We start from the raw sequence: 22389 nt of genomic DNA, 5'->3' as shown, positions 1-22389 counted from the left end.
ATAAAAAAATTAAGTTTGGTAGTCATTATATAAATGCTTATTTGAAACCACAAGAGTGGGTGGAGCAGTATGACGGTAGCTGTAGGACTGAACTCCCGCTTTAAATCTCTGGCGGCTCAACAGGCAAAAGTGGAGCTCTTGGGGAATGTTGCCTCAGACAGGTCGCGACGGCCTATAACACAGATTTATTTCGGAAACCTGTTTCTGGATAATCCAGACAACAACCAAGATTTGTTACCTTTATGCCGTATATTAATACCTGTCAGACTGGTTTTAACTGGGGTGGGGTGGGACTGACCTCATCGTCCCACCCTTCGGTGTGCAGAAGCAGTCTTTCAAAATTCCCCTTTTCCTGACTCCGTGGGCGGTCTCTCAGAGGCCTCCGCACCCCGGCCCTAAGCAGGATCAGGTGCAGCAGACCCGCGAGCCCGGGCGAGGGGCGGCGCCCAGGCCACCCGCCCAGCTGACGTGATGTATGCTGAGATCGCCTCACGAGCGCGCGGTGCAATCATCGAGCGCCCTGCGGTCTCCGCCGTCTACTCGCAAACCTCGCTCTGAGATCCCTCCGCCCGCCCCCTCCCCGCACCGAATCGTGGCGCCCCGCACCCACGGCACGCAGGCTCAGGTTGTCTGAGGTTCCCAGAGGTAATCGCCTCCTAAACACAAGTTCTCTTCTTTCTCTGTACCACCCATACCATAAGTGCAACTTGCTTTTTCAGGTCCTTTTTCCTGGCGTAAGGAGACCTCGGTGGTATGAAGGCTTACTTGAGAGGCGTGGCCAGCATCGGATCCCGCCTCGTTCTGTGACGCCAAGGGTGGTGCGCGTGGGAGCCACGGGTAGGGGTGGGACTCGCTTTAGTGGGAGAGCTGGGGGCCGGGGCCGTGTTCGGACGCCCATCTGCCGGCTTCTCTCGCTCCGTGGATTCGGAGGAGCGGCCGCGACCTCGGCCTCCAGCGTCTCCAGCAAACTGTAGTGGATGCTGTGGCGGCCAGGATGCTGCTGCTGGGATTACTGCAGGCGGGCGGGTCTGTGTTGGGGCAGGCGATGGAGAGGGTGACCGGCGGCAACCTCCTATCCATGCTGCTAATCGCCTGCGCCTTCACGCTTGGCCTAGTCTACCTGTTCCGCCTTGCAGTCGGCCACCTGGCCCCCATGCCGCCCGGGGCGGTAAGTGCACCCCGGGGACCCGGGCGGGGGACGCAGCGACCGCTGTGGCCGAAGGGCGAGCCAGGCGACGACAGAGGCGGCCAAAGGGCTAGCAGGAGTGGTGACCACGGCCATGCTTGGCTGGGCGGTGGAAGCGGGCGCACTGGGGGCTGGGAGGTGGCCGCAACTCTGCTGCTGATGGTCGAGACTGCCTTGACCTTGCTAGCGTTGGTGCTGGGGGTCCGGCTGGCCAGGACCTCCAGGATCATAGTGGTGTTACAGACTTTGGCGGAGTCCCTACTGGGGATGGGATGCCCCTGGCAGCTTCGGTCCTTGTGGCGGTCGTCTTGATGACTGCGCCCTTGTGGGGTTCAATGTCCTGCGGCCTGTGATATTGCCTCTAATGGCGACTTAATATCAGTCTGAAGGGGGGAGTGTTTGGTAGGGTAAGAGTGACTGGATTGTCACTTCTTGTGCCAGTGAAGTATCGGTTTAATTTAGTGCCTTTATTGACCATTAGCTTCATACTTACCGAATATATTTGATGAATGCATCCTTAACCAACCAACACCAAGTAGCTTTTAAAACTGCCTTTTACAGTTTTACAGTTTTCCATTCCACTGCCTTTGTACAGTGGAATGTACGAACTAAAAGTTTTATGAAAGTGCCTTTTATAGTGAGTGCTAAAGCACCTGCTAGGACTGATCTACCCTCTCTTTAAAATCAATGGATGAGACGTGTTTTGTTTACTGATAAATGTAGCTTCTTAAACATTTCACTTTCTGTACACGTTACTGTTTGTCTTTTTCTATACCTTCTTTAGGTATAGAAAGAATCTGGGACTAAAATTGTGAGTGGTAGTGGTGAAGATGCTGTTGTTTGATTTTCCTGTTTTTTTTTTTTTTTTTTTTTTTTTTTCCCCCCTGCTGTTGGTTAAGAAAGTTGCCTAGAGCCACAAATAAATATTCTGGACAGTGTTCAGCATGTGCAGTTGCAATACCTTTGTGTTTGTCTAGTTATTTATCTTACATCATGTTCTGAGTTTCTGTTTACTATGGCCACTCCTAAGATATTTGCAGTTTAGCTGTTCTTAAGTTACTATTGATGCTTTATTTTTTATTTCATTTGTTTGGTCATGAACCTAAACTGGATTTCTCCTTTAGAATGAAATGTGAGTACACATTTTGTTTTCTCTTGCAGAAAAGTCCACCATACATTTTCTCTCCAATTCCATTCCTTGGACATGCCATAGCATTTGGGAAAAGTCCAATTGAATTCCTAGAAAATGCATATGAGAAGGTAAGTCTTCCAAATAATTACAGGAAAAGAAATTAGTGCTTTTCAAACTTTCTTTTAGATGGCACAACATTAAAAAAATTTTGTGATCTTGTGCTTCTCCCCAGTATAGGAAACAGATTAAATTAGAGCTGCTCCTGTTTAAGAGCTGGAAGGGTCTTGGAGATCCTCTTAATCTCTTCCATGTCCTGGGTGATCTCTGAAACATCACCTGAGGGAACCTGTAGTTCTGGCAGCTATGGCCTAAAAACCACTAGCCTAAATTTTGTACTTACTGATCATAGTTAAAATTGATACTGATTGACCCTTATTTTTCTTAACCAGTCATCTGTGGGATTTTCTAACCTGCTTTAAATCTCTTCTGTGCCTTCAGTTTTGTCTACTTAGGTGATGCCACGGCCGCTCAGATCTTTGCCCTTCTAACAAGCTTTCCCGTGCTGATTCAACCATTTATTCCACAGACCCACTTTGAATGGTTGTCACTCTTAATGGTTTCATTTCCACAGTATAAATTTAGACACTTTATTCTGAGACCATAACTTCTTTTCCCAGCTTGCCTGTACAGCTCCTTCCATTGTAACCATTCTTTGACCTCATTAGATCTTCTAGTCCATTGTCCCATTTACTTTCTCCTGATCTATTATTAGCCTCTTTACTTTCCTTCTTTTTCCAGTCTGGCACCATGGTCCACCATTTCAGTTACACTTTAGCCAATACCATACGTTTCCTTTTCATTTTACTTACATGGTAAAACCCCAACCTTGGAGGGAGGCTATTAATCATTTTCTTCTTGCACCAGTTAGGAAGTTCCTTCCTAGCTTCATGATTCCCTACCTTGAATGAGCTTTGAACACTGCTCAACAGTCGTATCATGCCAAAGTATGTTTGGCATACTTTGTGTTTGCCACACTGACAGTTCAGACCTTTATTTTCTAAACTTCTGAATCTTCCTATCAAAGCAGATGATTTTGTCTCCTCTTTAAAGAGAGATGTATAACCATCCAAAGAGAACTCTCTCATGCTCCCACTTTGAAACATACATTCTCTTTTCTTCCTGATACACTAATTATAAAACACTTACTTTGTGCCAATACTGAGTGCTTTAGATAGATTATTTCACTGAAGCTCCACAAATTCCTTTCAGGTATATCCATTTTATACATGATAACACTGAGAAACAGGTTATATAATTTGCTCTTGGGCTCCCTGCTGGTTAGTGGTGAAGCCAGGATTTATATATGGTCTGATTTCCAACTCTGTATGCTTTTAATAATAATAATAGTAATACAACACATGTAATGTTTACTACAGCCAACATACTCTTCTATAATATATTTATATCTGACATACACATCATGGATATAATCTGTATATATATATGTATACATAATCTTGATAATAGTAGGAACTGTCATTATTTCCATTTTATGGATGAGGGAAACTGAAGTACAGAGAAATTAAATTCTCTGTCTGTAGGAGCAAGGTCACAACAGCTAATACGTGGAGGACCCTGGATGTGAACCCTGGTAGTCTGGCTCTAGAATCTTGGGCTCTAGCCTACTAGGTGCTGTCACCTTGGTTTTTATTTTGTTTCCTATTGGAAGTTAAAGTCTCAATCCATCTTTTGTCTCAGGAACATTATGCTGTTTTTCTTCTTTCTATAGTGACTTCTTCAACTGGATCTTTCCCATGTTCTCTGAAAAATTTTTCAAAGGTCAAAAGGACCAGAGCTTCTGTTGACCACTCAGTCTCCTCTCATGTCCTTCCCCCTTTAGCAAGTTTTCTGTACTTACTTTGTTTCCACATCTCCTGTTTACTTACTCTTCATACCACCCTTGATTAATGAGCTCCATTTCCTAATTCAATGAACTTGACCTCTCAGCTGTATTTGTCACTGGTAACCACAACTACTCCCTCCTCCTTAAATGTGGCTTCTCTCATTTTTTCCCCCTGCTTCTCTGACTGTGTCTTCTCTAACTCATTTGTGGGCTCATGCCTGGCCATTTACTGTTGGGGTTCATGTTGGTTTGGTCCTTGGTCTTTATTCTTTCCTAGGTGATCTCCTCTCTACCTGCAGCTTCAGTTACCAGCCATATGTGGATGACACCCAAATTAATAAGCTCCAGACCTGGATGTTCACCTCTCACGTGATTCTTTTCTGAGATGTCTCAAAGGCATCAGAAATCCAATATTTCTAAAGTCTCACCCTTGGTTTTTCTCTCTCCAGTCCTGGTTGTCCTGTTCTTTCTTCTCACCATTGTTCTGTTTTACAGTGAACTGAAGCCTATGATTCATTCTTGATACTTCCCTCTCCCTCTCTTAATCCATTTCCATCTGCAGATTCTCCAGAATAACTCAGTATACATTTGCTTCTATGGGCATTGTCCCACCATTAACCATGTGGCAAGTTTTCATCATCAGTTTCCTGTAACAGGCTCTAACTCGTCCTCTGTTATTCTTTCTGTTCTTGTCCCTCCCTCTTCTTCCTATAACAGCCAGAGGGACCTTTCTTTTTAAAATATGCATACATCAGTGTGTCTCTTGTATGCAGTTTAACATCTTCTATGGCTTTTCATTGCCTGTAAGGAAAAAACTGAATATGGCTTCTGAGACTCTGGTGTAGGCTCTGCAGACTATGCTCCTCTGTCCTTTCCTCCACTCTTTCTTTCAGGACCTTTGTGCATGTCTGGCCACCGTGCTAATTCCTCCTCATCCTTGGAGCCTCAGCTCAGGTGGTCTTTCCTCTCTTTGGTCTCCTTTGTATCAGTTCTTTTATCACAGAGATACTTACCTTCCAGTAGTACTTGTCACATTTGCAGTTTTACATTTGTTGATGTGATTATTTGATTTTAAGTGGTATCTTTTTCAGTAGATTAAGCGTCATGAGTCTGGAACAGTATTTTTGTTCACAATTATATCCTCAGAGCCTTGTCTTCAAAATAATCAGAAAACTGCAAGGGAAAGCATTTAACACTCAACCAGATTAACAAAGAATTAAACATGAAATCATTTAGTGTTGGTGAGATAGTAGTAAAAACGGATAACTAAATAAACTTCCGATGTCTTTACACAGCAAATACTATATAACTTGTATAATAATGTAAAGGTCATAACCTTTGGTGACTCCTATAAACTTTTCTTTAACCAATGGGAAAAAAAATCTATATTCTCAGAGATACTCATTGCAGAAATATCCATAAGAAATGAAAAAACTGACACATCACCCATTTGTCCAATAATGAAAGAATAATTATTAAAATTATGATGTTTGTGTAAAGGATAGTAAATATTCTCAGTATAAACTGAAAAAAATGAAAAATTTATTCATATTTCATTTGGAACTGGATGAATAAAATTATAAATCTGCACAAAGACTGGGTGAATAACTGCATTAAGGCTTATGCACGTTTTAATTTTCAAAAGTAAAGAGGTTAGTATTTCTTTAGTGCTCCATATTTTTTAGCATCATCACTAAAGCTGCTTTTCTTTCTTTAGTATGGACCTGTATTTAGCTTTACCATGGTGGGCAAGACATTTACTTACCTTCTGGGGAGTGATGCTGCTGCACTGCTTTTTAATAGTAAAAATGAAGACCTGAATGCAGAAGATGTCTACAGTCGGCTGACAACACCTGTGTTTGGGAAGGGAGTTGCATATGATGTCCCTAATCCAGTAGGTGATGCTCTTCTCGCCAAGAAAGACATATCTATAATATAATGTTATAGGTAGTAGTGTAATATTGTACATGGAAAATGTGGAGACAATTCATTCCTTGGTTCAAAAATCTGAAGCATGAGACATTCAAAAGACAAAAACCCCTAGGTAACTGACAAAGAATGGGTATTTGTTTTGTAGTTGCAGGCACGGGCTAAGCAATTTTAAATGGTTTCCTGCACAGAGAAATACAACCAATGATAACAGTGCATTGGAATTTGAGTCCATTGGGTGACAAGAAAATCCCATTTTTTAATCAGAAGGTCCTCCTGCCATCCCACTCCTCTGAAATTCTAGCATAAGAGCTTGTTTTGAGCTAGAGATTGTTGGCTTTAGAAGTTTGGTTTCTTTCCTCCTCCTAAAGTCCAATATTAAAGTGTTGCAAGTTGATACAAAAAACACAAATGAGATCATTGGCTCAATTGCTTGGTGTGGGCTCTGGCTGAGATCCTACCACACGTTACCTAGTATCCCAGTGCAGCAGATAGGAGTCAACATCAAGTGTTATTTCTGGGAATGGGGGTGGGTGGGGGGAGCTGTGGGGGAATGAATGGCTCCTCAAGGCCAAAAGCAAGAGCCCTGGAAAACCCCTGTGGTCAAATATATCTATTTTTTTCATACTGCTGATCAGATTCTTAAAATAGAAATGTCCCAATGGTTTATTTTATTTATTTATTTATTTATTTATTTCCCAACGTTTATTTATTTTTGGGACAGAGAAAGACAGAGCATGAACGGGGGAGGGGCAGAGAGAGAGGGAGACACAGAATTGGAAACAGGCCCCAGGCTCTGAGCCATTAGCCCAGAGCCTGACGCGGGGCTCGAACTCGCAGACCGCGAGATCGTGACCTGGCTGAAGTCGGACGCTTAACCAACTGCGCCACCCAGGCGCCCCTAGAAATGTCCTAATGGTTTAAAACCATTGGTTGTCTTAGGGTGAGTTTATTTTAGTCAGACTATATTGAATCGTAATTAAACTTCTGGAAGATAGTGAAAGGAACAATACTTGTTTGGGAATAGAATGGGAGAATATGTGAAGTAGGATAAAAATGATATCAAAGTGTAATGAACCTTTGGGAGATGCTGTTGGTGTCTGGGTTGGTTTGGAATACCAGAAGATAACAGGATAGGAAAGGTAAGCCCTGGAGTGAGGAGTGGCAAAATGTGTATGTAGGAAGGAAGGCGGAGGTGGGGTTCCTAATTTATTGTTAGTCTAGGGCCCATGCACCAGGTGTTTCTCCACACATTACTTCAGATCCATGTAAACGCGCTAAGTTTCCCATGTCTGATGTAGTTTAAAAAAAAAAAATCCTTTTATTGTTTTTTAATCTTTTTTCAGAATATTGTTTTCTTTGGGTGTTACAGAGTTCTTATAATAGCCTAAATGAATCTTGTGACAAAACAAAATTGTGTTTTAATGCTTGGTATTATACCGTTAATATTTTTAAGGTGTTTTTGGAGCAGAAGAAAATGTTAAAAAGTGGCCTTAACATAGCCCACTTTAGACAGCACGTTTCTATAATTGAAAAAGAAACAAAGGAATACTTTCAAAGTTGGGGAGAAAGTGGAGAAAAAAGTAAGCAAATGTTTTGGTTTTGCATTTATCCTAATATTTCTACTTTTTTATGACTAGAAACATAAGAATATATGGTATGTATAAAAAAATAAACTACAGCATTTGTGAAACCTCCTTAGATTTAATGGCAAGAATATGTTTTGATAACCATAGAGTTAAAAAGACCCAAGAGGAAGTGATTTTACCACTTATTTAGCAAAACTTTTAAAATGGGTTAACTAACATGCAGGTTATTCAGCTCATTTGTACAAATAATATAAAAATCGTTTTTTAAAGATTAAAATAAACTGAATGTAAAACTTTTTGCAAGGTCATTTTAAGACAATAAAATAACTTTTTTTTTCACCCCAGTGGGCAAGTAAAAATCTAAGCGATTTAGTTTTGTATATAATACCTTATTTATTTAATATTGTATGAGAATGATTTAATTCATGAAAAAAGTAAATTTAAATACATAGGTTTATTTTACCACCAAATGTATTATATGCTCTCTTGCATTATGTACGAGTATACTGAGTATAATTTGACATTCTTTGGATATTTGTATGAATCCATTCTGTAAATGGGACAGTAAGTGTTCCTTTCAGAGAAAATTGCCATGGCCAAAGCAGGAAGCAACATCTGCCTACAGAGCATCAAGACCTCTTCTTAGGTCCCCATGTTTTTTCTGGGCGTGGTCTTCAGTTTCTATAAAAGGTGCAGAAACTTGATTTTAATACACCTAAAGTTGATGTGATCTGTTTCTAACCATATAACAAGCTGATGTATAAACTAGAATGCCAACTTAATGAATACAAGTGAGACAAAGTTGTAGCACTGAGAACACCAGAATTTGCCTAACTTCATTGGCAAATCTCATTGGAAAGCCAGGTGATAACTGGAAGTTCATTTGGTACATGTGGAATTAAAGAGCAAGGCGCAACTGGGTAATTTTTAGGACGTTTAAATGTCATCCAAACGTGCTTGCCTACACTGGTCTAAAATTTGGGATATACCAATTGGTGATTAGTTACAGTTTTCTTTCATATACAGTCAAGACTTCAAATTGTCCTGATTTTCCTGCTTTTGACCTGGGAAATAACCCATTCTTCGGTCTTTGGACTGCTGTTCTTTGGGAAGCATCTCCGATGCACTAAATAACCTTTTGCTGCTTTTGTTACACTGCGACCTGGAACTCCTGCAACTATATTCATTTTTGTCTTCAATTTATCTTTTCAAGTTGAAGAGTCATGAGTGAGGTTTAAAGATGTCTTTGTGGCCCCTGTTTTGGCCACTTGGGAGTGCTTCCCATCATGAGTTTCTTGCCTCTCTTTGTTGTGTCCACATGTCTGTCTGTAGGCTTTTTTTGATGATATGAACAGGAAGGATCTTTGGTTTTTGTTCTTAATTTTCCTTTTTAATAGTTTCATATCTCTAAGAAAACAGAACATTTCAAAAGAATATTTGGTAATAGAACGGGAATGATCTTTTTTCCTCTAGATTTGTTTGAAGCTCTTTCTGAGCTCATAATTTTAACAGCTAGCCATTGTTTACATGGAAAGGAAATCAGAAGTCAACTCAATGAGAAAGTGGCACAACTGTATGCAGATTTGGATGGAGGTTTCAGCCATGCAGCCTGGCTGCTACCAGGCTGGCTCCCTTTGCCGAGTTTCAGGTATGGATAAAAAAAACTATGCTTGCTTATTTCACTGTAGAACTGCTGTAGTGTCGGTATACTTTATGTTAACAAAGATAAAAAATAAACAAAAGAGACAAATTAGGGGAGATTATGAGCCCCCATTCTTCTATAAGAATTCAGGACAGGTTTTCTGTATATAGTGAGCTCACTGAAGATAAGTTTCAGTTTATTAAAGCAGTGATTTGTTGTCCAGCTGTTCTAATATTTTAAAACCTACTTATCGCACATATTCCTTATAGTCAGGAAAGTCTCTCAACTCTATCTGAAGGTGATACACCCCTCTATGCACTTATTTGAAAATATTTGACTGTTTTTATAGTATATTGTGAAATATCTTTCTTTTGAAGTATTAGTGGCTTTCTTTAATTTTCTCTCTCTTCTTACAACTATACTGTGATTTCCTTAAGGGCAGGGACCATCTGATACAAAGAAATACTGCTTATAGGACTTGACATACAGCTTGTGTATCAGTGGGCTCTCTGTACCTGTTGATTCACTGCTGTTCAGGTGAGAGATGGAGAGGAGTTAAGTTGGTACTCCCTTTTCCTTCTGCTACTTCTACATAGTTACAGGATAAAGAGGGGAAGAAAAAAGGAAAACCAGGAGGGTTTCTCTGGAATTCTTTAGAACTCGTAATACTTTATAAGGAGCTTTGCAGTTTTCAGAATTCTTTCATGCATAGCCTGTAATGGATTCTCCAGAAATGTGCATCAAGTCTGTTTTTACCTCTTCTGTCTCCTGGATGAAGTCAGAAATTCCTGAGCTTGGTACAATAGACCTTTCACACTTCAGCCCAGTCTTTCTCGGTCTTACCTGAACCAACTGATTTAACTAAATTATTCCATTGCTTTTCTTAAACAGGCCTTATGTTTTTCCTGGCACTGCTGTGTTCATTTTGGTAAACTTCTTCTGCCCACATTATCTCAGTTGATCCTCAGTGACAGTCTTACAAACAAAGCAGGGCATCAATTTTTATTAGAAGGCTTGGTTACAAAGGGGCTAGGTAGTCAGATTGCCTGGTTTTAAATTTCAGCTGCATTGCTTTCTGGCTCTAGTGATCTCATGCAGTTACCTGTGAATTGAGGATAATAGCATCTACCTCACAGGAGGTCAAAGTGGGTAATTCATGTAAAACACTTAGAGTACCTGTTACCCAATGAGTACCCTACTTTAAAGGTAAGATTTGGGGAGCTGAAGTTTGTTTTGTGACTCTACTAGTGTTTTTGCCCCTTACAAAACATGTGGTCTCAGAAAATAAAAAGAATCAAATCCTATATGCTATAGTCATGTTCTAAATCCTAGATTTTATATAATCCTAAATAAATCTTAAGTTTATTCAAATCCTGAATCCTACAGAAAAACCAGAATGACTATCTTCTTCAAGAATTAATTTGGTCAAAATTGGAATTTTAATTAATTTCATTAATTTAAAGGATTATTCTGCTGTTAAACCAGAAATGGATTCTACAGGAATAATAACAAGTCTTATGTTAGACCTTCATTAGAACACAGGTGGTGGTATGTTAATAGTCAGGGTCACATATGTAAAGACACCTTTCTTGCCTTTAAGGACCCTGGACATTTCTAACAGTATAAGAATTTTATGGCTTTTTTTTTTTTTCCTCTTGGTTCTGATTTTTTGTCGATTATTATAGAGTTTTTCAAGTTAGTTAAATAAGGTTATTTTCAAAATGAACTGATGCCAGAAAGTACTTTTTAGTCATTTTCATCTTTGAATTGCAGACGCAGGGACAGAGCTCATCGAGAGATCAAGAATATTTTCTATAAAGCAATCCAGAAACGCAGACAGTCAGAAGAAAAACTTGATGATATTCTCCAAACTTTACTAGATTCTACTTACAAGTAAGAGCTCTTTTAGCATGTATCAGGCTAATGCAGGAAATTACACATTACAACATAGTTAATTACAATTAAAAAGTAATGATGCTGACAGAATTAGTAGCTGTGACCCTTGGACTTTTTCAATGGATGAGACATAAAATACTGGGAACCTATGCCTTAGTGAAGTCCCAAGTGACTGTGCATGGGAAAAAGTTTGCTGATAAACTGCAGGGAAGTATTTTGTAATCAAAATCCTATTTGTCTTTGGTCTGTCTCTTTTCCCTAAAGGGGGAAAAATTCTCACTTGTGATGGGCAAATGCAAGAGACTATTATACCTGAAAAATGTATTCACCATGACCCTTTATTTAAATGTTGACAAGGGGCACCTGGGTGTCTCACTCGGTTAAGCTTCTGACTCTTGATTTTGGCTCAGGTCCTGATCTCACAGTCATGGGATAGAGCCCCCTTTTGGGCTCTGCGCTGGGCATGGAGCTTGCTCCTGCTTAAGATTCTCTTTCCCTCTCCTCTCTGCCTCTCTTCCCCGCTTGCACTCTCTCTCTCTCTCTCAGAATGAATACATAAACATAAAAAAAAATAAATGTTGAGGCCTGAAATGGGTCTGCCACAATGGTAAATTTGTGTTTGTGATTCACTCTGTAGGGATGGGCGTCCTCTGACAGATGATGAAGTGGCAGGCATGCTTATTGGACTGCTCTTGGCAGGGCAGCATACATCTTCAACTACGAGTGCCTGGATGGGCTTCTTTTTGGCCAGAGACAAAACACTTCAAGAAAAATGCTATTTAGAACAGAAGACAGTCTGCGGAGAAGATCTGCCTCCTTTAACTTACGATCAGGTTTGTGGATTTTTAATTTCATTGCTGCCTTATGACTTTGAGTATCTAATGAGTGGCTAATTTTTAGAGGGGACAATTTGAGATCTTCTATTTATTGTAAATTAAATTAGCTTCTTTATTTTTAGAAAACTCCCCATAGCCCTCCCTGAAATGTCTTAATGTTGGATCCAGTTTTGCTAGTATTTTGTTGAGTAATTTAGCATCTATTCATAAGGGATATTGATGTGTAGTTTTATTTTTGGGTGTGTAGTTTTATCATGACGTCTTTGACAGGTTTTGATATCAGAGTAATGCTGGTCTAATAGAATAAGTTTGTAAGTGTTCCCTCTTTTATTTTTTTGGAAGAGTTTATGAAGGATTGGTATTAATTCTTTCTTATGTGTCTGGTTAGAATTCACCAGTGAAGCCATGTCAGTCTGCTTGTCTTTGTGGGAAGTTGTTTGATGATTTGTTATAGATCATGTGTTCTGTTTCATCCTGAGTCTTTGGTTTATGTCTTTCTAGGAATTTGTCCATTTCATCTAGGTTACCTAATTTGTTGGCTTAAAATTGTTATAGTATTCTCTTACAATCCTTTTTATTTCTGTAAGGTCAGCAGTGATGTCTCCTTTTTCATTCCTGATTTAATAACTTTTTTTTTTAATTTTTTTTTTAACGTTTATTTTTTTGAGACAGAGAGAGACAGAGCATGAACGGGGGAGGGTCAGAGAGAGGGAGACACAGAATCTGAAACAGGCTCTAGGCTCTGAGCAGTCAGCACAGAGCCCGACGTGGGGCTCGAACTCATGGACCGCGAGATCATGACCTGAGCCGAAGTCGGCCGCTTAACCGACTGAGCCACCCAGGTGCCCCAATAACTTTTAAAACAATAGCTTAATTGATTCATAACTTACATACCATAGAATCCATTTAGAGTGTACAATGTAGTGTTTTTTTGGTATAGTCAGAATTGTGATGGTATCACAATTTTAGAACACTTAAATCACTTCCAAAAGAAAGCTGGTACCCATTAGCAGTCATGCTCCATTTCTCCTGCCTCTGGCAACCAGTAATCTTTTTGTCTATATGGGTTTGCCTTATTCTGGACATTTCCTACAAATGGGACTGGCTTCTTTTGCTTGGCATGTTTCCAAGTTTCATCCATGTTGTAGCATGTATCAGTACTTTGGCCTTTTTTATTGCCAAGTTATATTCCATTGTATGGATATCCCATGTTTATTCATCAGTTGATGGACATTTAGGTTGTTTCCATCTTTTGGCTATTATGAATAATGCCGCTCTAAACATTTAATCACAGGTTTTGAAAAAGCTGACATTGATGATTTTTGCTAGTGTTTTCACTTTTTTAGATAAGTAAATTTTTGCAGGTCCTTACTATGCCATTCTTCAGGGTGATTACCTCTCCTGTGGGTGTCTTGCCTCCTTTCTCTTGTTGACTGTGGTTAGTAATAGAACAAGATAATCTCAGCTACTGAACTAGTTACTTCTGTACTTCTACCAGAAGTTAAACTATCTTATAATAACACAGAAGTTTAAATAATATTGCATACTATTGAAGTAAGTTAAAATTTGTAAAACTCAGGAAATGATTTCCTTTTTTAGCTCAAGGATCTAAATGTACTTGATCGCTGTATAAAAGAAACATTAAGACTTCGACCTCCTATAATGACTATGATGAGAATGGCCAAAACCCCTCAGGTAAGTCTCTTGGTTAGATTTCCCCTTTCGTGTGTCCAGTTTGTATTTATCAAAAAGAAGAAATATTATAATAGCAAAGAGAATTTTTCTAATTAAGAAAGAATAATCATTTCTGTGTAATTTCAATTTTATGTGTTCTAACTCTTGATATATAATTATATATTCAATTTATACAGATATTTTTATATAAATAATTGCAGAATATATACATTCTAATCTGTTCCCTGCATTTTTACTTAACAATTAGCGTTTTTAAAATGGTAATATATTTTTTCTTGGTTTAAAAAAAAACATGTTGAAGAAAATTCTGACAGTATGGAAGAATATGAATTGGATTATGAAGGCTCCTTGAAATCCCTCTGCTACCTCTGAGGCGTTTATAGCTTTTTTTAATTTCCAGCCCCATTTTGGGTCACTTGGAAGTCATCTTGAGTTAAAATAATTTTCAGCTGGCCTGTCATCTAGCTAGTTTTTAAATATAAGTATAGCTCATGTGGGTTAATGCTTTATTACACAGTGGTCCGGTTATTTGGTAAAATATTGTTATATTTTCTAAGGAAATGTGTTGCTTTCATTTGTAGACTGTGGCAGGGTATACCATTCCTCCAGGACATCAGGTGTGTGTTTCTCCTACTGTCAATCAAAGACTTAAAGACTCATGGGTAGAACGCCTGGACTTTAATCCTGATCGCTACTTACAGGACAATCCAGCATCAGGAGAGAAGTTTGCCTATGTGCCATTTGGAGCTGGTGAGATACCATTTTACATTTGGAATTTTTGTTCTGAGAATGTGTTGATGTTTGTCAAAATAACCCATGTGAATTTTATTTACAAATACCTTTTCCTTTCCTCATACGGACATTCCTGTAAACATTTGTATGAGTATAATCTTTGCCAAGTTAGAAAAAGTACTTTATTTGTACTAAAGGAAATAGTTTTATGAATTTTTACACAATGCTCTTTTACCTTTTAACCAATTTAGTTTTATCAGGGTTAATTTTGATAGTTCACTCTCTTTTCCCTTAAAATAGTATTTAAAGCTCTTTATGAGTTGTTTTAAAGAGCCACTGGAATTAGCACACCATTCAGGCAGTTATTTCAGATTAAATATTACAGCTTACTAGTGTTTGTTTCAGAAAAGAGTAAAAGCAGTCTTTTTTAAATTGAAAATTTTCTGGATTGTTAGTTAACTTTTTGGTTCTCTGCCTGTATCCTTAAGATAAAATGGTCTTTAAATTTGGGCAGGTTGTGCATAGGTTTGCAAACGTACGTTTGAAAACGTACGTTTTCAGTTAATACCCTTATATTATCCAGGCAGACTCTTGTTCCTGCAGTAGTTTCCCATTTCACTGGTACTGTGCAGATTAAACTGTATTCTAGGACTTCTTGTTCAGTCTTTCCAGAGATTTTAAGTGGTGTGACCTTTTTGTCATTGGTCACACTTTTTCCATATGTAAAGGAAAGTATAAAGTCCTTTAGGAACTTCAGATCTTATTATCTTATAAACATATTTAATAATATGGTATACAAAATCTCATATGAAAAAGTCATAGATTATTCAATTACCTGGCTTCCACTTGAACTTATTTAGGTAACAGGTGGCTCAGTTACCTTCTATGGTAGCTCACTTAGCTTTTTAGACAGCTCCCATTTTTAATTTTTTTTTTTTTTTAACGTTTATTTATTTTTGAGACAGAGAGAGACAGAGCATGAACGGGGGAGGGGCAGAGAGAGAGGGAGACACAGAACCGGAAGCAGGCTCCAGGCTCTGAGCCATCAGCCCAGAGCCTGACGCGGGGCTCAAACTCACGGTCTGTGAGATCGTGATGCTCAACTGACTGAGCCACCCAGGTACCCCAGACAGCTCCCATTTTTAAAAATTTGTATTAGAGCTATAATCTGGGGGCACCTGGCTGCCTCAGTCAGTAAAGCATGTGACTCGGTCTCAGGGTTGGGAGTTCAAACCCCACATTGGGTGTGGAGCTTACTTTAAAAAAAAAAAACGAACTGCCATCTGTTTCAACATCCCATTTACAGTCCTAATTGTGTTCTCTGAAGCTGTATTATGTATCTCTGAGCTATCTGAATGTAGATCTAATGTTCCTTCAAATCTTTCATCATTGTGTTAGTTTCCTAGGGCTACTATACCTCCCACAAACTGGATGACTTAAAAGACATTTAGAGGCACCTGGGTGGCTCAATCGGTTAAGTGTCTGACTCTTGGTTTCGACTCACATCATGCTCTCAAGGTTCATGAGTTCAAGCCCCACATCAGGCTCCACACTGACAGTGCAGAGCCTTCTTGGTATTCTGTCTGCCCCTCCGCTGCTCATGCTCTAAAAAATAAACTTAAAAAAAAATGGACACTTTCTGGAAGCTGGAAGTCTGAAATTGAGGCGTTGGCAAGGCCTTGCTCTCTCTGAAGGCTCTAGGGGAGTGTCTTTCCTTGCTTGTTCCTAGCTTTCACTGGCTCTTACAGTCTTTGGCATTCCTTGGCTTGTAGCTACATCACTCCAGTCACTGCCTCTGATTTCACATGGCCTTCTGCCCTTCGGGTGTCTGTGAGTCTTTGCATTGCTTTCTTTTGAAAGCCACCAGCCTTGGATTTCAGGCTTACTCTAACCAAGTTTGACTTCATCTTAACTCATTATATCTGCAAAGTCTGATTTCCAAATAAGGTTACTTTCGAAATTCTGAGGGGCTGTGAATTTGGGGGGGACATATGATTGTGTTAAGTATGTCCAATTTCTTCAATCATTCCTTTACTTTGTAATTGTTTCTGTTTGTGCTTATAGCATGTAGCTTACTCATTTTCATATTACGTTTTGTGAAATTACCCATTTTTCTGTTAATTCATAGGACACTTCTAGTTTGCAACTATTAAAAATAATCTTTTGGTGGTGCCTGGGTGGCTCAGTGGGTTAAGTGTCTGACCCTTGATTTTGGCGCAAGTCATGATCTCACAGTTGTGAGGCAGAGCCCTGTATCAGGATCCAAGCTGACAGTGCAGAGCCTGCTTGGGATTCCTTCTCTCTCTAAAGCAGGGGCACCTTGGTGGTTAAGCATCCAACTTCAGCTCAGGTCATGATTTCACAGTCATGGGATAGAGCTCCCAATCAGGCTCCATGCAGGATGTGGAGCCTGCTTTAGATTCTTTCCCTCTGTCTGCCCCTCCCCTCCTCTTTCTCTCTCAAAAATAAATAAATAAAAATAATCCCTTAACCAGTCTCCCTGTAAGCCAAGCCTCTCCTTAGTTGTTGTATTTGAATATGGAATGGTTTGTAAACACCCTTCTTAAATGTGGCTCCTAGAAGTAAGTGCATTTATGGACCACACTAGTGCTGTGCTAATGATAAGCATTTTATGTTAGCTTTTTTCTGTTTAATCTTCACAATCACACTGAGGAAGGGACTATTTTATTCACTTTTCAGAAATGGAAACTAAGGCTTAGCAAGGCTTTTCTTAAATTCCAGTAATTTAGCTTTATCTTTTTCTGCTCCCTGAAAAGCCATCTTTGTTGTTGAGTTTACTACTTTATGAGGTTTTGATGGGCAGGAGAGATTGCAAGGCATTATTCTTTCTGGCTTAAATATTTCTGATACCATCTTTTATGAACTTTGTCTCTCTGGCTTTTATATATAAACTTTTAAAAATACACAAATTATATTTTCTATTATTAAAATTTCCCCACCATTTTAGTAAGAAATTTCAAAGAAGAATTTTTTCGTGAACATTTGTATACCCATTATCTAGATTCTGCCATTCATATTTTACTTATCACATATCTGCCCATCTATCAATCCATTTACTTTTTAGGTGTATTTCAAAGTAAACTGTACACATCAGTGTACATTTCCCTGAATTTTTCAGTGAGTATATAATTTACAGTTCAAAAATTTAATTTTGGTAAGTTTCACAGTGAAATAATTATTAATGTTGAGTTTTCACACATGAATAACCTCAATTAAATCTAGTTTATCGATTTTTAAAATTGTTACTGCTTTCTGGTCCTGTCTAAAAACCTTTGCCTGGCCTCCAGTCATGAAGACATTCTCCTTTTCTTCCCTATTAAAATTTGATGGTTCTATTCAAGTCACATCGGGGTTACCCCAAACCAAAAATAATAATTAAAAAATTGATGGTTTTAGTATTTATGTTTACGTCTATGATCCATCTGGAATTAGTTTTTGAGTATAGTGTGAGACAGGAATTGAGGTTTGGCTTTTGTTTTTTTTTAATGTTAGATATCTAGTTATTCCAGCACTGTGTTGAAAATACTTTCTTTTCTTCATTGACTTGCTTTATTTAGTGCCTTTGTTGATAATGAAATAACCCTAAAAGTATGTCTTGGCTCTTTGCTGTATTCCACTGATCTGTAGGTGGAGCCCTATCCGGGACCAAATTGCTGTGAAAGGGAAAATCCAATTTCTACTCCAACTCTCAGAACACTTTATTGACATTTCTGGTCACCAAATGTGTGGTGGTTTTCCCACACCAATTCTCTGTGGACACCCACTGGGTGTTTGACAATTTAGCTCGGTTCTGACACTATCCACCTGGGGTTACCACAGACCCCAATGGTTAAGGGCTTAGTCCCATACCAACTGCAAGTCCAGGTTGCTGCCTGTTTTTCTGAGTAGTCGGCTGTAAACCAGAGGTTTTCTGGATCCCCACCTTGGAGTTCCACAGTTCCTTAAAATGGCTCACAGAACTCAGAAAAGTTTACTTACTGGATTAACAGTTTCTTACAAAGGGAGGATGCAACTCAGGAACAGCTAATTGAAGAGATGCTTAAGACAAGGTATGGGGGAAGGGGCCCAGAACTACCATGTCCTCTGGGCACACCACACTCCTGGCATCTCCACATGGTCACCAACCTGGAAAGCTTTCTGAACACTACCTATCCATCCTTCCACACGATAGGGATTTTGTGAAGGCTTCATTATGTAGGCATGATTGATTAAATCATCAGTCATTGGTGATTAATTCAACCTTCAGTCCCTCTCCATCCTAGAGGTCAGAGGGTGGGGCTAAAAGTTCTAACTCTCTAATCACTAGGTTGGTTTCCCTGGCAGCTGGGCCCCACTCTGAGGGGATTTCCAAAAGTCTCCTCATTAACAAACTCAAGTGTGGTTGAAATGGGCCTGTTTTGAATAAAACGTCCTCTTCTTTTATTGCTCTTTTCACTTAAATTCCAAGATGTTTGAGGAACTCTCTGGCAAGAATGGAAGGAAGAACAAATACCTATTTATTACAGATCAACATCACAGTTGTTGCACCTTTAGTATTGAAATCAGGTTTGAAGTTTTAAGTCTTCTAACTTGGTTTTCTTTTTTTTCCCAAAGACTGCTTTGGTATCCTAGGTCCTCCTTTGCATTTCCATATGCATTTTCTTAAAAGTTTTTATTTGAATCTAGTTAGTTAACATACAGTATAATATTAGTTTCAGGTGTATAATAGAGATTCAGCAATTCCATACATCACTTGATGCTCATCACAAGTGCCCTCCTTAATCCCCATCATCGATTTCCCCCATCCACCCACCCACCTCCCCTCTGGTAACCATGTTTGTTCTCTACAGTTAAGAGTCTGTTTCTTTAAATGCTTATTTATTTTTGAGAGCGCAGACAAGCAGAAGAGGGGGCCAGGGGTGGGGGGTGTAGGGACAGAGGATCCGTGCTGACTGTAGACAGCTCAGTGCTGGGCTCAAACTCAAAACTGCGTGATCATGACCCAAAGTTGAATGCTTAACTGACTGAGCCACCCAGGTGCCCCAAGTGTCTGTTTCTTGGTTTGTCCCCTCTCTTTTCCTGTTTGCTTGTTTTCTTACATCCCACATGTGAAATCATATGGTATTTGTCTCTCTCTGACTTATTTTACTTAGCATAATACTAACTTCTATCCATGCCATTGCAAACAGGAAGATTTCATTTTTTACAGCTGATATTCCATTGTGTGTGTGTGTGTGTGTGTGTGTGTGTATGTACACACATACACCACATCTTCATCCATTGATAAAGTTGATGGATACTTGAACTGTTTCCATAATTTGCTGCTGTAAACATTGGGATGCATGTATCCCTTCAAATTAGTATTTGTGTCCATATGCAGTTTAGAATCAACAGTTTTTACATGTATTGACATTTTACATTTTGATCTTGATAGGTGTTGCTATTTGGGGATTATTAAATCCCTTTTTCTTATTTTGAAAGATTTGATGGTTTTTTTTTTTTTTTTTAAAGATTTCATTTTAAGTAATCTCTAGATCCACTGTGGGGCTCAAACTTAAGAGTCACTTGCTTTACCAACTGAGCCAGCAAAGTGCCCTGGCATTGAAAGTTTTGAAGGGTTCATATTGACTTTTAACTAGGGCTCTCTTGGGACAGAAGCTAAGAATATTCTAGATTTCAGTCCTTACATATAAACTTGGATAGATGTGACATTTCAAAAACTAATTGGAAGAGTCCTTATATAATTATCCACGTGTTGTTTCCCCTAAAAACAAATGTTGAAAATCTGGGATTTTTTTTTTTTTTAATCACTCCAGGTGAAAAGAATTTCAACTGATTCTTACGAAGACTTTCTTTTTTTCAATAGGGCGTCATCGTTGTATTGGGGAGAATTTTGCTTATGTTCAAATCAAGACAATTTGGTCCACTATGCTTCGTTTATATGAATTTGATCTCATTGATGGATATTTTCCCACTGTGAATTATACAACCATGATTCACACCCCTGAAAACCCAGTTATCCGATACAAACGAAGATCAAAATGAAAAAGGCTGCAAGGAACTAATATGTGGAACATCACTGTAAACTGCAAAAAGCATTTGAAGTGAATGAAGTTTACGAAACAACTCGTGGTATATTCTTTGAGTGTAATTTTAAAAAGCTTAACTTATGGTTTTTATATTTTCTTAACTGAATGGTTACATCAAATCTAATGGCATTTGAGGTATTTCCTAATAGTTTTATGATGGGTATATACTGTAGATGCTTTAAGAAAATCAAGTTCATTAATAAGGAATTAGGGGGATCTTGGTAATTGACAGACTCTAAACATAGTTTCTAGATATTTAACAACAAAAATAGCTCTTGGCAAATAAGTTCAGGGTATTCAAATCATGATCTATAAGTATAAATGCCTAGGGAGATTCTTAGAAACCTTAGGTTATTTATTTACTCGGTAGTGTTTGTGTGTGTGTGTGAGTGAAGATGAGTGGGTAGGGAAGAAACTCACATTTAAAGCCTTGGATAAAAGAGAATCCCATCAGTTGTTTTGGTATGATGATACCCAGCAAAGATGGAGCTATGCTGTAGTTGAATGTCCTTTGAAATTTTAAGTGGAAGTATTGTCTCCAGGAAATTGAGACTTAACAGTGACTTAATAATACTAAAGACTGCACATGTATCTTGATCTAATTATTTAAATATTACAGATAAATTTGTATCTGGTTCCACATAGTCACATGTGTGTGAAAGCCCAAAATAAAGTCCTTAAAGGATACTTTTTGTTCTCTTTGGCTCTAGGTGGTTTTCTTCCTCCTCTCTAGAATTAGGGATGTTTCTGTTATTCTGTTTATTAAAACTTAACATAGGTTAATAACTTTTTTTTTTAAATACAATCTTGGAGATCTGGAACTCTGGCTTTAAGATAAAGGTAATATAAAGTAGGGTCTTTGGGGGTAGTATCATTGGTCACATTGTGTTGAAGCCTGTGTTCAAGAATCAACTCGAATTATAACTGGGGGCTTGACTATATATCTGTAATTTAACCACATAGTCTGTTTTCACTAGATAAGGCCAAAATATTTTCCTCCCCACTCATGTTAAACTATTTCTGAAGGAGTTTTTCATTTCTTGAAATGGTCTCTGAGAAAAAATGTAGTCTATTCACTAATTGTAAAGTGGTGTTTCAGTGAGAATTCAGGAAACTAGGAACTTGGGATGGGAAAAAAATTCCATCTTTGTACTAATTTCAAACTGTATTTCCTTTATGAATTTAAGCAACAAACTATACTAGTATATACTAGGTTAATAATGAAAATATCAGTATAGCTTTAAAAAAAATACCACAGATGTAAAGTTGATAGAAACGTGCAAGAGAAACTCTTCCTCAAGAGGGAGAGAAAAATACCAATACTATCTAAGATTAGGACAACTTTCTGAATCTCAAAGTATACATATTTGAGATAATGAAATAATCTGCCCTGCCAAAGACTGAATGTTTGTTTCCCCCCACTCCAGCCCAGATTCTTGTTGAAACCCAAGCCTCAATGTGATGGTATTTGGAAGTGGGGCATTTGGGAAGGTGATAGGATCATGGGGGCAGAAGTCTCATGAATGGGATTAGTGTCCTTACAAAATAGACCTCAGAGAGCTCCCTTGTCCCTTCTGCCATGTGAGGACAGAGCAGGGAGATGGCAGTCTATGTTACCTGATACCAAATCTGCTGGCACCTTGACTTCTGACTTCCCAACCTCCAGAACTGCAAGAAATAAATTTGTTTGTAAGTTATCTAGTCCATGGTATTTGGTCACAGCAGCCTGAGTGGTCTAAGACATACACCAAAAACTATGG

The 22389-nt window shown here is 38.7% G+C and overlaps 1 protein-coding gene across 1 annotated transcript; it reads left to right on the top strand.

Moving 5' to 3' along the window:
* The first annotated feature begins 823 nt into the window (after nt 1–823).
* On the top strand, nt 824–21326 carry LOC115508893 (lanosterol 14-alpha demethylase). The gene is made up of 10 exons (XM_030307936.2): nt 824–1168; nt 2348–2446; nt 5939–6115; nt 7607–7733; nt 9213–9387; nt 11155–11274; nt 11915–12110; nt 13713–13808; nt 14390–14558; nt 20407–21326. Exons 1-10 carry the CDS (start codon nt 995–997, stop codon nt 20583–20585), a joined length of 1512 nt encoding a protein of 503 aa, XP_030163796.1. The 5' UTR covers nt 824–994; the 3' UTR covers nt 20586–21326.
* Nucleotides 21327–22389: the final 1063 nt, after the last annotated feature.

Source organism: Lynx canadensis, chromosome A2 (assembly GCF_007474595.2).
Source record: "Lynx canadensis isolate LIC74 chromosome A2, mLynCan4.pri.v2, whole genome shotgun sequence".
Lineage (NCBI taxonomy): Eukaryota > Metazoa > Chordata > Mammalia > Carnivora > Felidae > Lynx > Lynx canadensis.
The sequence above is the reverse complement of the archived record's forward strand: the minus strand, read 5'-3'. Positions and strand labels throughout refer to the sequence as shown.